The 17,080-nt window shown below is 45.4% G+C and overlaps 2 protein-coding genes across 5 annotated transcripts in view; one reads left to right on the top strand and one right to left on the bottom strand.

Annotated features, from left to right (window-relative positions):
* Window positions 1-12,114, bottom strand: part of ALPK1 (alpha kinase 1) — a 40,692-nt gene extending 28,578 nt beyond the window's left edge. The window contains exons 1-2 of one of the 3 annotated variants that reach the window (XM_084516999.1): window positions 12,057-12,114; window positions 11,578-11,686 (exon numbers count right to left, since the gene is read on the bottom strand). The gene's annotated coding sequence lies outside the window, so the exon portion shown is untranslated. The remainder of the gene's footprint in view (window positions 1-11,577; window positions 11,687-12,056) is intronic. The other 2 variants (XM_084516997.1, XM_084516998.1) reach the window with 2 other exon arrangements.
* Window positions 12,109-16,201, top strand: TIFA (TRAF interacting protein with forkhead associated domain). Of its 2 annotated transcripts, none has more exons than XM_084517006.1 (3): window positions 12,109-12,269; window positions 12,998-13,253; window positions 14,912-16,201. In XM_084517006.1, exon 3 carries the CDS (start codon window positions 14,932-14,934, stop codon window positions 15,493-15,495), a length of 564 nt encoding a protein of 187 aa, XP_084373132.1. In that variant the 5' UTR covers window positions 12,109-12,269; window positions 12,998-13,253; window positions 14,912-14,931; the 3' UTR covers window positions 15,496-16,201. The 2 variants fall into 2 exon arrangements, with proteins under 2 accessions (XP_084373132.1, XP_084373131.1); XM_084517005.1 differs by having other exon boundaries at window positions 12,977-13,253.
* The last annotated feature ends 879 nt before the right edge of the window (window positions 16,202-17,080 follow it).

Below are 17,080 nucleotides of genomic sequence, written 5' to 3'. Positions count from 1 at the left end.
AAGATGGGACAGGGAGATGGAGGGCAGGAGCACAGGCACGCAGGAGCAACAAGGTCGGGCAGGTGCAGAGCCCCGGGCACAAACCCAGCTCTCCTGTCTGCTGTTGGGGTGCTACCGAGGCACAAGGGCTGCACCCCACTTCTCTGTGTGGACAGGTAGAAACCTCGCGTGTGGGGAAGGCAGATTTGTTGGTGTTTGTGGGATGCCCGCCCTGGGAGCACATCCACAGCCCAAACAGAGAAAAAGCACCCAGAGGAAGAGCACCGGTGTCATTGCTGTGTTTGTGGCTCTCAGCTGGCCAGCTCTCTGCTCAGAAAGCTGTTCAAAAGCAACCCACCAGGAAAAATAACCAAATAAAGCGTACAGCTCAGGTTAGAGCACTTTTAGATTGGAGTCTGCACTCAGGTGCAGTTCCAGCAAAACACTGGGGTGGGATTTTGGCTGTTTTGCCCTTAGTCCCTCCTAGACGTCCTGGGCCCCCAGAAGTCCTAGGCACAGAAACCCAGCTGGCACCGAGCAATGAAGCAGTCAGAGGCAGGGCTGGACACACAGCTGCAGCGTGGGTCCTCCAGGAGACCGGCAGCCCCACAACGTGCAGACATCTGCGCATGGCTACCATGCCCCCAGATCATACTTTTGGGACAAGCCAAGCCCTCTCCTCCCAAGCTGCTAGGTCCGGAAAAGCTGGGCTGGCTGCTGGTTATCCATCAGGGAAAAGCAAAGCGTCCCCCTCTGCCACAGCCGCCGTCACACACCTACGGCAGCGTTGCTTGCCCTGCTAAGCGCAGCGACATCTGCTAATTGATTTATCTGATTACACAGCCCTGCGCGGAGCAGCGCGGCCGTCCCACGAGTACCTCCCAGGTTGGGACGGAGCATCCCCGCCATCTGGCCCTCACTCTGCTCCTTTGTGTAATTGATTTCTCAAAAGTCCCCTTTCCTCAGGAGCCCTCTCCAGTAGCTGCCATGCAGGCGTACCTCGGACCCACTGCTTCCTCGCATCCCTCGCAGATACACGCTCATAACCAAATTTTCTACAAGGATGTGCTAAAGCAGACAAGTGCTGGGCCACTTGCCTTTACCAAAACCCACCACAGCACTGAGAGCATCCAAGGCGGCTCGCAGATGTGCTTCAGCTTATCCACTTTGCAGCCCGAGCCCCAGAGTAGCCCTAAAGCTGGCTCGTGGAAGGCTGCGGGGCCGCAGCCTGGGCGATCGCATCGGGGCTGTGCTGCAAGCCAGAGCCCCGCGGCTTTGTGAGCTGCACGGCGCGCGAGTCGCACAAAGGGCGGACGGGGCTTAGCAGGGAAGCTTAAATTAGTGTAGAAGTACAGCACGTGGCTTGCCAGGATTGCAGGGATTTAACTCACCGGGAAACTGCCGGATCCGTAACAGGGATATATACACAAGTCAGTGAGTGAGAGCTTGTTCTTCGAGTACATTTTTTTTCCCAAAGAACTAAATAAACAGCACGGACGCTCAGCGCAATAAATAATGATTTACAGCAGCAGGGACAACAATGTGGTGGAACCACATAGGGCAGTGCAATAAACTGCAGGCTAGTGCTCAGAAAGGAGACAGCCTTTTGACTCCTCTTCACTAGGGGCAATGACTCGCATCATAAAATCAGCTTAAAACGCATCGGAGAACCTTAAACGATAGCAGCATCCTTTGCACAGATGCCACTTTGCAAGCTGTGCTTTGTAACAGCTGTAGCGCTGAACTGCAGCTGGGGGACAGAAACAACAACGGGCAGCTTGCGGACCTGTGGCAAATCAGGGCTGGAGACCGCAGCCAGCAGCAGCACCAGCACAGTTGTCTGGGGGCCCTTGGGACCCTGCAATGGTCACTGGGTGCTTTGTGACAGCACCGATAAACCCCAACACACAGCATTTTAAAGGGATGTAGTTCTGAGATGATAAAAATTAAAAGCAGGTCCCAGAATTACTTAATATACTAGAAAGTTGTCTAGACAAAGATGATTTCTAAGGACACGCCAACAAATGCTTTAGCTGCCACTTTCAAAACACATAATAAAAACAATTTTACATCAGACTGAGGCCTTGAGCATGTTCTGGTGACAGAAAGGCTCCTTTACACCAGCTTTGTGCACAGTTTTTTTTTTTTTTTTTTTTTTTTTTAATTATTATTTTTTAATGGCTGATGCAGCTGTTATACACTTTAAAACAGAAATGATGAAAAAACATCTGTGCCATTTCACTTCTGGTGGAGCCTGGATTAAAGTAACTTCTTGCATCGAATATGATGAATAAAAGCACAAAGGTCTCAGGGAGAGGGAAAGTGTGTTTCTGCAGAGCCCTCTAATCGGAGCTGGGATTCAGAACAAGAGGGAGGGAGGGAGGAGGAGGGAGGAATTGGGTGGGCTACAGAGAAATGATCTCTTTAATAAGAAATGGGCCATACTGTGACATTTCAGAGCCCTTGGGCTAGAAGACCAAAAGATCTGTCAAGAGAAAGGAATTTTAAGTTATACTGTGGATAGGAGGGAGCCTGGGAGTCAATCGGGCCAGTTTAAGACTACAATTAGCTTCAGAGGCTTGAGGAAAAAGATGTAATTGACGCATTCAATACAGCAAGCATAACAAGCATTTGTTTCTCAGACAACATCATTTGGGAAATTTTCCACGGCATTATGGCCCTGAAACACAAATTAGAGATCGCCAGACCTTTTCTTGCTGAAAATATATTATCCTAATTTTCATCTTATTCAGGCTACCCTCCAATTCCAGAGAGACTAATGAAGAGGAAGCAAAGACCTGATGAGTTCCATGTGGAGGCTACGTTTATGGATTAATCCCAACAGGGAGCAAATAAACCTTATTCCCAGAGCTCTCAGTTGGGACTCGACACAATCAATTGAGGAACGGGTAGTTATTTATGACTGAGGCTGTTTTGACTTTCAAATAAACATTTTAATTATTTTAAGTGCTATGCTGGAACTTAGAGTTTGAGCGCTGTTTTAATTTTGATGCCAGCTATGCCTTGCTCTCCTCCCTCTTAATCCCAAACCACTCTGGTCATTAGGATACCTTGCATGTGATCCCGGTTTTCATGCTAGTAACACTTGAAAGCATTGACCAAAGCAAAATCCACCGGCCAGAGTGGGGAAGAAGGAAGGCTGTGTGCTGCATGTCTGCAGTGAGGAGGTCTGCCTGAGCTTCTTCGTGCTTGTGCTTGCTTTATCAGGCGCACCCCTCAGCGTGGAGCTAGTATACGTGAAAAGAGCATCCTCACAGAGGTGCCAGCTCTGAAACTCGTTTGCACTCCCTGATCCACCCTTGGTGCAATATTTTTCTGCACTTGCCTTCCCAAGCAACTTTGAACAGCTGTCACTAAAAGAGCAAGAGAACATTTATTTTTCCTTCAGCAGGTAGCAGGGAACACACATCCAGGGCACCCTTAACTCTTCCCCATCCTGTGGATTTGTGTGAGAGCTCTCTGCAGCCCTCCACATTACCTGTGTCCAAAATATCAGGCTCAGCTTCACTGTCAAATTAGGTAACTTGAGGGAAAGGAAAAAAAAAAAAAAAAGAAGAAAAAAAAAAAAGAAAACTTGCTTAAGATGATTTAGTATCGCAAGCAAAGGTTTCAGTAATTAAGTTAATATCATCTTCCAGAGAAAGCAAATTCGGTTTCCTATTTCAGTACAAGATGCTTGTGCTTTCCTAGAGCATTTACCTTGCTTGCCAGTACATGGAGGCTTGGCGATGTGAGAGAGACAAAGATGGTTAAAAAACAACAACAAAATCCATTTGCTGGGGATCTATTTATTTATTTATTTAACTCCTCCAGCTTAAAGATTAGATGTTTTATTTCGGTAAAGCTGGATATACCAACTGGCATTGGCTGTATTAAAATAAGGAAGAACCTCAATCAAAAAGCCTCTCCTAAGGCAAGCTTTCTTGTTAATATGCACCAACATGAAAGGCTTTCTTTTCATCCTATACAACTACAGTGTGTGTAAATTGCAGGGGGCTCATTGGCATAAATCTTGGCTGTGACCTCTGAGGTAAACTGGATTTACATTACTTTCTGACAAGAATTAAATGAAGGCCTTGTGGATATATGAACAGCCTTCTAGACTGCAACAGATGGGCACGAATGTGCTCCCTAGGCAAACTATCAGTGACATCTGTGTCCTCCAAATTCTGGTGGTCTCAGCCAATTAGCAGGCAAAAGGGGGGAAAAAAAAGGCAGCCGCTGCACAGCTACCCCAGCCAGAGCTGAGCAGAAGTGCTTCTGTTTAGAAATGGGATCAAGAACAGCCTCCAGCAGCACGGGGACGGTTGTCTGCCTGGGCACGACACGACAGAAAGCGCTGAGGTAATTAGAACAGATATTAATATGGATACAGAACAAATCCCAGCTTCGGCTAAGCCTGCGTAAGACTAGGGTAATGGGCTACCGTGAGGGATTTACCCTGATATAATGACAGGCAGAGCTTTATCCACGCTAAACGCAGAGACGGGTCCAAAGCCCGCCCAGCGCTTACTGCAGCCAAGCTGAGCACTGCAGGAGCCCAGCTGCAGCCCCACAGACCTCCAGCCCCACAGACCTCTATCCCAAAGGCCTCCAGCCCCACAGACCTCCAGCCCGGTTCCCCTGCAGCACTGATGGCTGAACCCAGCCATGAAGCTGGTGCCCGATGCCCACCAAAAGCACCTGCTGTTTTGCCCCAGCAGTGGCTTCACAGAGGGGCCAGGATGTTTGGGCTCCTTCCCTTCATTGCTGCTATCTCATGCGCTGCTAGGGGATGCCAAAAAAAGGGAATAACCGAGGGGAAGATCAATAAATTAAAAAGTTCTAAAAAAAAAAAAAAAGACACAATGAATTTGGTACAGCACATATTTTTAGATCAAAGATGCCTTTGAAGTGACAAACCCCTAATCCATAAACCACTGAAGCACTTCCTTTCTCTCCCAAACTACTTGTTGTCAAATAAAATGGAAGTTAAGGAAATTATCTTTATCTGAAAATGGCCAAAAGAAGCCATCACCTAATGACAGCCTTGTCAAAATGACAATTGGGGAAATTGTTAGGCAGGCGAGGCCTAAGGACTGGAGGACTAAGCTTGCTGTTTGCTCTAATCTGGTCAGGCAGGCCCCACACAATTCCAGCCAGCTTGCTGTGTGAAACAGCCAAGCCTTTGTCAGCCTGAGCAGGGGCTGGGAAGACTTCTCTTTCATGAATATGTATCACCACCCCTCCACGTCTACAGAGAAAAAAGCCTTCAAAATTAAAAAATATATTTATATATATTCACATATATAAAAAATAAAATAGACAACAAGGCACTATCACCAAAAAAAATAAAATATGTTCGAACAAAAAAAAAAGCTATGGCACCGTGCAGGGTGAAAAACTACTTAGTAATAAAAGCTGACATTATGAAAGCAGAGCCAGAGAGATCTTCTTCCCAAAGGCCTTCCTCAGACTCTGACTCCCCAGCATGAGGGGAGGAGGCACTTCAAGACATCACAGAAGCAAAATGTCCCATTGGGGTTTACGAGGCCTACCACCATGCTCTGCATGGAGAGTGTGCCTGAATGTGCTGTGTGGGTGTCAAAGCCCAGGCCATGAGCCTGCTGGTGCTGCAGGGCCCTGCGTGCACTCTGCTGGCTTCTGCCAGGGCACGTTGTGCCTAGCAGCCCAAGATCCTCCACTGGCAAAGGCTGCAAGGCCGGGCACTGAGGCAGGGTCATATCAGGGTACCATACAGCTTACATGACATTAAATTACACGGCGTACACAACATTAAAAATAAAGATGACTCCTGGTGTAATAAGCACCATAATAAATCACTGTGGTGAATTAATGCTATGAGAGTGGTCTCCCCGACGTGCAACAACACAACCGAGGCTTTCAGAGGTGGCCAAGTGCTCGCAGGAGGGCAGTTTTCTGAGGGGTGTTCATGACACTCTGCAAACACAATCCTTTACAACATCTCAAGTCATATAGTTTGTCATCTCAAGACATCTCCCCTTGAAGTTTGGGGCGTTTTAAACATATGTACCATATTAATCTTCAAAAATTCAAAAGACTGACATAAAACCGAAGGAGGAGAGCCACAATGAGTCTACTGGACTGCCAGTTGAAACTAACAGACAGCAAATGACAAAAAAAAAAAAAAAAAAAAGACAAAATGGCTCAGAAACACAAGTCAGAAATATTGCATCTCTGCAGGATCCATGCTGAAAATCATATACACCCAAACATGCTACTTAGAGCAACAGAAGGGTGAGAATGCAGGATCGAACCAAGATCACACTTGTCATAGAAAACTCCAATTAAGATATTTTAAGATGTGGTGAGTTCTGTCACTGCTGGAGAGCTATAATATTATTAAAGTATTCACCAGCATTGGAAAAGTTACTTTTAAGTGTTTGTTGTTATCTTCTAAACTTTTCATATAAGACTTCAAATCAGACCTTAATTTATTATAGATTGTGGTGATACTACAAACTTCACTTTTTTGCTAAGTAACAAACAGAATATAAAAGTTTGACTTCCAGCAGAGATATCAAGACACAATGCTCAATTTTGAGGGTTTACAATATTATGCAATGTTTGCTGTAGACATTACCATTTCATTAGCATATTCTACTTTACATGAAATCCAGCAATGAATGCTGTCCCTGATCTAAGGCTAATCCTCTTTAAAGAGCTACAGGCTATATTACATGTGGCCACAGCCACAGTTGTGCCATGGCTGAATCACTTTGAAGCCTATTGAACAGAGTTCCCTTGTGAGACTATACACAAACCCGTAAACCAATGCTGCCTGTGCTGTGAAATCCTACTGTTTTTCATCACTGAGATTTTTTTTTGTAAGGGGCACAGTCACCCTAGTCCCAAGTGAGGGATGAGATACAAGGCTGCCTTCACCACCTCTCAATGACAAGTTACATCTGAAGCATATATGCCTGAGGTAATGCAAACATCTCTCTCCTAAACACCACTAAATGGCTCACAGGGATGCTCTGTCTCACAGACAGGCTTCTGAAATACGGCAGGTTACCATGGCTCACTCTTCGAGGCTGACAGCCAATATAACCTGGAGTGGGAAGGAGATGGAAGGCGTTGAAGTGAGAATATTTACTGAAACGTGGCTCCCTCTTGTCTTCTTTTTCTGCATTTATTCCACCTCAGACCCCTTTCTGTGGCATGGCTCAGGTTTATTTCAGCAGGCTTTGGTTCAGGCCTATTTTTTGGTCACTTAGTTTTAGGATGCCAGCTGGAAAGCAAGAGTGATATCACAACGACTGACCAGAAACTACAATTAAAGCCTACATCTGAGGAAAACCATATGCCACATATAAATAAAAGTTTATTTTAGGGCTTATCTTAACTCTTCAAAATAACTTTCATTTCACTGGAGCCTAGAACAATTGTCACAGTGTTTATATGCCAATGGATCTGCTTCAGAACAAAAGAAAAGAGATTTTTCAGTATAGAAAATATACCTTATCATTGTTAGAATCTTATCAACTCCCAATACAAAAATACTCACCACTAGACAAACTATGTGTTGTGATGCCTTTGATTAGAGCTGATATGTGGCCACCTTGAGAAACCACAGCTTTGGACGGTTTCCACAGTTTAGGTCTTTAGAACAGGAAACAGCAAAGAGCAGAGAACATCAAGCTGAAGTGCAAGGGTTATCATTGAGGGAGAACATACTTTCCTCAGCTGTAATCACTGCAGGAAACCTGAACTATTGTTTTAGTTCTAGCAAGGAGAGCTCTCAGGTCTCTTAATGGCCAGAGCTGGTCACTGGAATTATAAATAATTCCATCATGTAATAGTTGTGACTCACCAAGTCTTCTCTTGTTTAGATCGTCAGTGTGAGGTTTGATACAAAGGATGGGCTTCCACATGCATGCCCTCTGTTGCACAGAGCTAAGCCAGGGTGTCACACTGCATGCTGTGCTACCTACAGCAACACAGACGTCTCTTCAGCAAGCCTGTTTAAGGTCCAACCACATGTAGCTTGTAAATCTGATAAGGTCAACAACTGAGATATCAGGGAGACTCTCCAGGTGAGGTTCAGAGGTTATCTGCAGGCAGAAAAACATCAGAACAATACATGGATTGCATACTTCTTGTAAGCAATTACAGAAGGAAAAGCTTTATCTGTATGCCAAGTATTTTCTCTTTCTGGTTTGAGTGGAGTTCCACAAAATAGGAAACGCGAGATGACTATGCCAGCTGGAAGTGTAGTGACCTACAACCAGGGGATCAGAACTTTAACTAGTAAATCACCTCCAGGTAACAAAAAAAGGGAGATGACCACCAAATACCCGAAAGCTGGACTCCCAATTATTGGTAAACAAAGAGAACTCCAGTCGGCTCACTAACAAAAGCCCCACAGCTTTCTAACTATGTTTAGAAAACACAAGGGACTCTTTTATTCAACAGCTAGGAGGAATGAGCACAGCTACAATCAGCAGCTGTGCACAGAACACTCATCCCCAACACGTTCCTAAGGTACACAAATGATTTTTCATTTCCAGCTCTACTGAAAATCATTAAGACACTCTTTGAAAAACGTGATGCTCCATCACGCCTAAGTCTCCGGTCTTTGTTCTAACTTAAAAAACAACAATAACAAACCAAACCAACCAAAACAAACAAACAAACAAACAAAAACAACAGGGAAGAACTGACAGTTTTTCCTTTGTATTAGGGCTAAAAGATGATTTGCTTTTAATTTTGAGCAAGAAGCAAGCACCTGCTCTATGGCATCAAACCTCCCTTACTTTCCTTTTTCCACTCCTTATCCCATGAAAGCTGGAGTTACAGGAGCTCTTTCCCACAGAGCTGCATGAACCTTCCTCCAAAGCCGCAGCTGTTGATAAGAAGGGACTCCAAGGCACAGGGAACATCTCCACCTCTTTTCACAGCATCCCCGCTATGTTTTCTCTCTCTCTAGCCCTCAGTGTCTGCCAGTTCTTTGTGAAGAGGGCAGCCATCCCTTAGCCAGAGTAAGGAGGGAAATGTTGAGGCCCTTCTACTGGATCAGTTCTCAAGGATCTTGCAGTGTGATCCTTGAGCCAACAGAGAGAAGTCTGTTCATCTTCCCAGCTTATTGCTGGTATCTACCATACTTGCTTGCTGCCCTGTGACTGTGTGCTTCCATTTCACAGGTGTCTGGGCTTGAGCAGCAAGGGAAGACTGGAGATGAAATAGAAATAAGGAAAGCAGGGAGCAGGAAAGCACCCAGACAGAGGGAGAAAAGCCCCACTGACAAAACAAAGGGTGGAGGGAACAACAGGGTAGTGAGAAAAAACATCAGGAGGATGGTGAGACAGAAGGACCACAGACAGCAAGAGAGGAGGGAGATGGAGAAGAAATTGGGGTAGCAGAGATGCACAACAGAAATGAAGGGGAGAAGCTAGAGGGGGGAAAACCAGGACATGCTTGGAAGAAGGACAAAGGGCAGATGACGTGGAAAGAAAGAACACAAGAGAACTGGGACGGTGGTGCAAGTAAAGTCCATCTTGTAAGAAAGGGTGCTCTTTGCTAGTCAGAATGAGCTCCCTCAGACTGACTTTGTTGAGGTTGGATGAGAGGGAAATGGAAAAGTTCTTTTGTCCTGAGTAAAGAAAGAACAAAGAAGTAAATAAAACACGGGGGGAACTGCACTCCTTTTTCCTCTGGCATTTCTCTTCACTGCTTTGTGGTTCCTGCAAGTGCAACGTGAAATTTCAGTGAAAGCAACCCCTTCTTGTGCTTATCTCCTCCTCTCACACTGCGATCCAGCTGAATATCCTGCTTTATACTCGGACTGCATGTCTTTGAGGAGGGACTGTTTCTTTTCCCTTTGAGCAGGAGGCACTTGGCTGCTCTAAGGTCACAACAACTAATTGCAGAACCTGGCTATGGGTTGCTGCTTGCTCTGTTACGCCTTTCCCAAATGAACTCTTGGAAGTTACCACTGAAATGAGTACCATTAACTTGAAGTGTCACACGAGCTCTTGCAATCCGAAATGCCATTTCCCTCTGCCTGATCAAACATTGCCACCTACCGGCCCCCCGTGCAGGTCTGTGCTGGGCGCTACGGGGATGTTATTTCCCAGCACCGACGATGTGCAAGCAAAAGCATCCACCCGACAGCATTTCGTAGCCCAGGGCTGTGACTGTCCCTCCTGCTGCCTGGCTCTGCACATCCCCAAAGGGCTAAGGACGATCCAGGTCACCCCTGTGCTGTGTGCACCCCACGACAGAACTTGTCAGGGCCCATGAGGCATGTGTCCAACACCTCAAGCGAAAAGTCATGTGTTCACATCCACTGCAAGCATTTTCTAAGGCAAAGTTTGACATAGAAGGCCTCACTTCAGCATTCACACAACACCGCTGAGAAAACTACAGTACCAGGGAGGGAGAAATCCAGCTGCCAAAAGAGGGTCATCAGCAAGGCACAGAAAGTGTACTCAGCATTTACAAGCTAGTTATCTGTCACACCTAAATCGCTCTTGTTGCATGGTGGCAAACCCAGTCTGAAGCTGTGACACCCACACCTGTAAGTCCAGCCGTGGCAGGGCTGGGCAGAGCTGCAGTAAAATCTCAGCACCACTGAAATCAGGCCAGACCTGCTGTTGATCCAACAGGATAAGGATGCTTCCATGACGTTAAGCTAAACAGTGGAGAAAAATAGCAGGTGTCAGACTGGTCCAGGCTGTTTCTAGTCTCAGGTCTTGCCCTGCACATGGGTCCACAGAACAGCTTTTAGGCAGCAAAAGAAACACAGCTATGAAGAGCGGGATTCCTGAATATCCACACACCATTGTCAATGAGTTCCCAGCTTTTGAGTAGGCTAGGCAGATCACTAACCACTGTGCCACTTGCTCAATGGGCCAGAACAACCAAAAAACCAACAAACAACCAATCCTGAAAGACCAAAATCTCACATTGGGATGTTTTACTGAATGCTCCTAAAACTTGTCAAAGCACTGGGAGGAAGTTTGCAGAAAGGGTTTTCATGTTTAGTCGCTTAGAAAGAATTAGCTGGAACACAGATATCCAGAGGGAGTCCTTTCACTCACTAACCCAGAATACACTTTCTATGATTCTTATGACCTAACATGAACTGCCCCGAAATAGGAAGAAACTGACTTCCCTTCAGTGACTCTCAGCTTTGCAGAAAGTGATCCTGATTGAAAGCTTATGAGAAAAGGTTAAGAAAACTTAAGAGTTCCTAGTATTTCTCCATTTTCCGGATTTGCCTGTTTGGGACCTAGACTTACCTGAAGCCTTAGGAATCAGACCAAAGCTGTTAGAAAAACAGCACAACAACCAACCCCAACCACCTCAGTCTTTCAGCCCATCATAGTTGCTCATTACAAATACATAATTAGCCCCAGCAGATAGCCTTGCTAATATGCCACTGATAAACACACAGACACACCAGATGCAGGAAACCATTAACTTAAAGTTACGAGCAGGGTTTTTTCAGGAATTTCCTTCTCCCTTATTACTGGCAAGGCAATGAACATGGGTGTCTGACACACAGCCAGACAGAAGGCACTCTGAGAGGAAAGCACGGCTCCAACCCACTTCTATGTCCACGTCCAGCACTGTCACTGCAATCCAGTTCCAGTGTCTCGTCCACTATGCCACGCTAGCCAGCTCCGTGGGCTTTGCACTTCTATTTGCAGTTTCACTTCTGAAGGAAATTCAATAATCGAAAAAAAGAAAAAAAAGAAGTTAATGCAACATAGGAATGGACTCTAGTACACCGAGTAACTTTTTTTGTAGGAAGTAATTGCGGCTACACCCAGAAAGCCCCAGAAGGACAGAGTGCTGGGGATTTTCTGTTTCAGGGGAAAGGCTGCGATCATTTTGCTGAAGCTGGCAGCATTTCAGCCAGCGCGAGTCTTAGGGACGGGAGGAGCGATAAATCCAGTCCCAGACATCTCCTGTGTGAAGTCACACAGCGCTGTATCAAATTAAGAAACTAATAGGAAAGACGTAGTTGGCGCGAGGCGAGCTAATGCCAGAAGAAAGTGAAATAAACAGGAAGAGCACTGACATACCTCGGCAGCTACAACTGAAGTAACCTCACTGGGAAAGCTCTCTCCCGGCACCGAGGCCTTGTAAAGCAGCTGTATCCGGAAGCAAAGGTCTGGCAGGAATTACAGCAGGCAGCACATGCTGCGCATTGCACAACGCTGTGCTTTCCAGAAGGCGCCGAGCCCTGGTGCGCCAGCACACGCACCCAGCCTGCCTGCCGCAGCCCCGGTGTGCTGGTAAGTGAGCGAGCGGCTTCAGGGAATCGCTTCTCCTGCTCTGCTTCTCACGGGCTCCCTGCAAAACCTTGTCGGAGCCCTGCTGGAGGGCGCAGAGGGAGCCAGGCATACGCAGCAGAGCTATCGGGACTGATAAAAGCTCTTACAGGAGTGCGGTAGCGAAAGAACTTAGCAACCTACAGGTGATTTACCTGTTTATTGAACAAATAAAAGGAGCCCGCAAATGAAATACAGCTCATATGACCTAGCACAGGCATTTAACTGCGTGGGCTTCAGCTTACAGTCCTTACCGAGGCACACCACCCTGGTCACAGCACTACACATACACAGAGCAGTGCAGGACTGAGACCGAGACAAAGCCTTTCGCTCTGTGCCCTGCCTCTCGTTCCATGTGTGGGAGTAATCTTGCTTAATAAGTAAATTGCAGCAGCTGAAAGGGAGGGAATGGCTCATTTTTCCCACCGGGTGGCTGGGTTGCATCAGAATTTCTAGTGAAATGAATTTTCGGCTCAGCTTGGTTCAGCAGCAAGGAGAGGAGGCAGTGCAACGAAGCTGCTTAGAGCACAGGAAAATAACTGAACGCTTTTTAGTAACAGTGAACTGTTACTTCGAAATCATGCCTTGTAATTACTACATTTTGTTTGTGTTCAAAGCGTTAATTTTGGAGGTGGGAAGTGAAACTGAAACTACTTAAATTCTTCTGAAAGCTTAACCTGCCACCTCTGCAGCATACGCTTCTTGCCAGTGGTGTGACTACTGGTTTGAGAAAAGTCCTCGGCGAATGTGAGATTTTCAGATGTCCAACAAAGACCCCAGCTGAAGCTGAGCTCCAGCCGCTTTTCGGAAAACAACAAGACGCCACCAGCACGTGCAGAGCAGAGCCTGGCTGTTCACAAGGCGTGAAGCCACCGCCACCCCTGGCACCGGAGCTCCCCACCACATCCCGGCCCTCGCGTCCCAGCTCTACGGGGCCCACGGGCACAGGTGAGGAGGGGTCCGGGCCCCTGTGGCGGCCTCGGGTGGTGGGGGAAGTGAAAGGGCCTCTGGGGGCTGATGAAGGCCAGCATGGTTTTCAAGAAAGCCTCCTTGAAATCCTCATTCTGCACCACCCCTGCCCCAGGGTTCGTGGTCACTTAAAATGAAAAGTAAATAACAAGATGGATGCTACTCTTTTTCTCGGTAGGCATGCTGAAGCCTTCTGCTCTACCCTGCAGAAGCAGATAGGCAGGGTGGTCTGAGGTAGGGGGCTCTTGCCTGTGTTGCTAAACACCCACCTCGGAGCCCTGTGGTTCTCAAGTTAGGTAACCGTGTTTGCAATTCTCAGCGTCACTCCTCTGCGTCTAAAAATAGGGATACTGATGCACACTGAAAGAAATGATGTTGAGAGAAGGGAAAATGGTAAAATCATGACAGTTTGACCCAAATGAAAGTACAGACAACAGCACTGTAGTGGGCTACCTTACGGTTGCAGGAGAAATCTTGATTTTCAGTATGGAAAGTTTCCTTCTCCAGATAGTATTCTCCAAAACCTTTTTGCTGCCCCATATGATCTAGCAATGAAAAACTCTTTCAGTATTGATTTGGCATCAAACTCAGCCTGAGACTTGAGACAGAAAACTGTTTCTATAGACTGATTTGTGAACTAAGTGAAATGATGTGGGTTTTCCCGTTAGCCAAAGCTGACCTCGTGTAGCATCCTGCAACCTCTTACACAGGTTACACGAAACAGTCAAGAGCAGAAGGAAGCGCAGAAGACAGCCCATCCTCCTGCTCACATAGCTCACCCAGCTACCTGGGGCTGAGCCATACACCTGGAATGAGGGATGGACACTGATGCCACTGAAGCATGCCTTTTACAAATGACAAAGGAGTAACCTGCCACCGGGGTGTCTGTTTATACCTTTGTCAAATGTATGGATCGTATGTTCTACTTGGTTTTAAAGTGAACTCTGAGATCTATTTGGATTTTTATATTCCTCTAATTATCCGAGCTTGGCAGAAGCACTGTGGTAGCCCCCTTCAGTAAGCAAGCTGTGGTAGCTACACTTCTGTGTGAGACCTGCTGCTGTTATTGTGCCAAAGGTGTAGGAAGAGGTTTCTGGGTTTCCCACAGAGAGCAGCTCACTGATACACAACACATTGTGCTTGGGGCTTATTTACAGTGGTATAATTAAGCCTTGGAAAGAAGAAGTCAGAATTCTTTGCTGCACTGATGGCTCAGATGCCCATAAAACAACAGGTTAAATTGTAAGCTTTAGTCAGGATGATTTGATGAATAGAACTAGTAAAGATAGCTCAGACTTGGTGTGACATGTTGGGAACTTAGTGAGATGTAAGACTTTGATTGTACTGTTTGATTCCAGTAGCTGCTCACAAATAATGCACTTCTCTGACCAGCAACTGAGAACTCCTCCTCAGGAGCCTCATAGCCTTTTCTTTCTTCAGCTTCTATTTTCCTGTGTAGGAAGGTAACTTTCCTTCCATGTACAGAGGACCAGATGACAGTGTTTCCTGAGGTGTCTTGTAGATTTATATTTGGATGCACTGTGGTAACTCAGACTTCGGAACGGAATTTAGCTCCTAAGCATGTCCTGTATGGCACTGCAGTGACTTCATGCTGTGATTTTACTTTTTTCTTGTAGCTTTGAGAATTCATTTCATCATGACCTCTTTTGAAGAAGCTGAAACTGAGGAAACAGCAGCATGCCTCCACATGACTTTTTACCATCCTTGCCAAAACGACAAGATGATGTTTCACTGCCTGAATTTCTGTAAGCGAGAACAGGTCAGGGCAGATGAAATGGCCAAATTCGGCCGTGACCCTAACATCTGCCATTATAACTTGGTGGATACTCGTGTTTCTCGGATTCAGTTTTCACTGCAGTTCTACAGAAAGCTTAACAGCTCAGAATTGTGTTTTGAGATAAAGAACATGAGCAAGAAAACAAAGCTGTTTGTGGACCACACGGAACTGGGTTACTTAAACAAAATCGACCTGCCATGGAAGTGCATCGTTTGTTTCGGGGACTACCAGATTTTAATGGAGATTCAAGAAGGGGAGTCCTTGGATTATTTTGAGACTCACTTATACTTGTCAAAAGTACCAATTTTACAAGAAAAATGCATTCCATTGGTACAACCCCTCCCTGAGAACAGCATTATCCCTTCATTGTTTCCTTCCCAAGGCAAAAGCCCTATAGAGATTGATGAAAATGAGTCATGCTAGCAGAGAGGAGGAGGCTGGATGAGATTTTGAACCTGTGAAACCTGCATGATTTAGGAGCTGAAGGCCATCATCTCAACCTACATTTTCATGGTTCTCACTTGCTGTACATCAGTCCTCTTACTGTTTCCAATACCACGACATACTTTGTTGAACAGAAACAAATTCCTGCCACTGCCTTTACCAGGGCATACGTTCTCTCTGATCTCCACTGTTTTCTACATAAACATATGAGAGATACTTTGAGCCACTCCAGTCCATGGTAGCAGATTCAATTCAAGAACTGTGACTACGTGCCTCATTGATGTATTTAACAGCTTTTAATGTAGAGCATTCGGAACAATGTTTTAGCCACACGTTGGTTAGCTAAGGAGGGATGTAATGTCTCGCTGCATTTCTTATACTTTTTTTTTTTTTTTTTTTTTGGTTGTTGCTTTTGACATTAAGCTCTGAACAGTATTTTCAAGCCTAGGTTGTAACTTCCCAGATTTTGCAGTTTAGAACTACCTTGTCAGCACAGCATATTTAAATTAATGTTTATACTAACTTTGCATAGAAATCTTCTTTCTATTTGGGATTAAAATATATATATATATTTTGCCAGTAAAGTGTTTTTGCTTGTGAATGTAAATAAACATGCAATATTTGTGATCATGTTATGTAAATACCCAGCTAAGTTTTGTAGTAAAGCATTTGGTTGTCCAGTAAAGATTTGTCTTCTTGTACAAGCATAGTCAAAAAACACTTGTGTGAATGAAGTCACTTCTAGGACAGTCCAGAGAAGGACCTTTCACTGCCAGTATTCTGGGCTTGCCAAAAGTGGTGCTGCTCCAAGACAAGAGTCGACAAAAACGCTTTCAGCAAGCCTTCTCCCTATTCTCCCTCCTTACTGCCCCACGCACCTTGCATTCTTATAATTTTATTTTCAGTTAAGTTTTTCTCACTTTTTATAAAAAAATATATATATATATATATATGTATATTTTAAGGGGCTCAGCATTTCATTAGCACCTCCTTTTCATCAGGTGATTTGGATTGTTTGAAAGACACTGGAAAGGCACAGAATAGGCAAGCATTTTAGCCTCTAGCATTAGGTTATGGAGCAGATACTATCCTAAACATTCAGGAGATCAATCTCCTGCCCTATACTCTTCCATCCTTACCACTGTAAAGCACTGAAGAGCTTAGAGTTTACCTTTGCAACATACTGCTATTGACTCCAAACCCATCTGTCTGAGGAATTCTGTGATAAAGTTTACATTTAAGGTGTTTCCTTTTAACTTCCTAACCGCTGAGAATACCTTTCTACTTCATTCATTACAATACAGGAAAAGCAGGATTATAACAGAGGGTAGAGTTGTTGAATTACACGATGTACTCTAAGATTAAGAGGAACAACCACAAGCGAGATTAAGTCTCATCCTTGCCAAAAACACCTTGTTCCCATATTTTCTACCCTTTGAAGTAGCCTCTGATACCTGCTGCAGTCTTTGGGCTAGATGTGCAATGCAAGACTCGGCTGCCACCTCAGCACTGCCTCTACCACACGCCCAGCACCTCAGCCTAAGCAAAGCAGCCCAGCAAGAAT

This window comes from Aythya ferina (genome assembly GCF_964211825.1).
Source record: "Aythya ferina genome assembly, chromosome: 4".
Classification (NCBI taxonomy): domain Eukaryota; kingdom Metazoa; phylum Chordata; class Aves; order Anseriformes; family Anatidae; genus Aythya; species Aythya ferina.
The sequence above is the reverse complement of the archived record's forward strand: the minus strand, read 5'-3'. Positions and strand labels throughout refer to the sequence as shown.

Excerpts from the sequence above, each read along its gene's own strand:
- TIFA (XM_084517006.1), top strand. The coding sequence starts at position 14,932 with ATGACCTCTTTTGAAGAAGCTGAAACTGAGGAAACAGCAGCATGCCTC.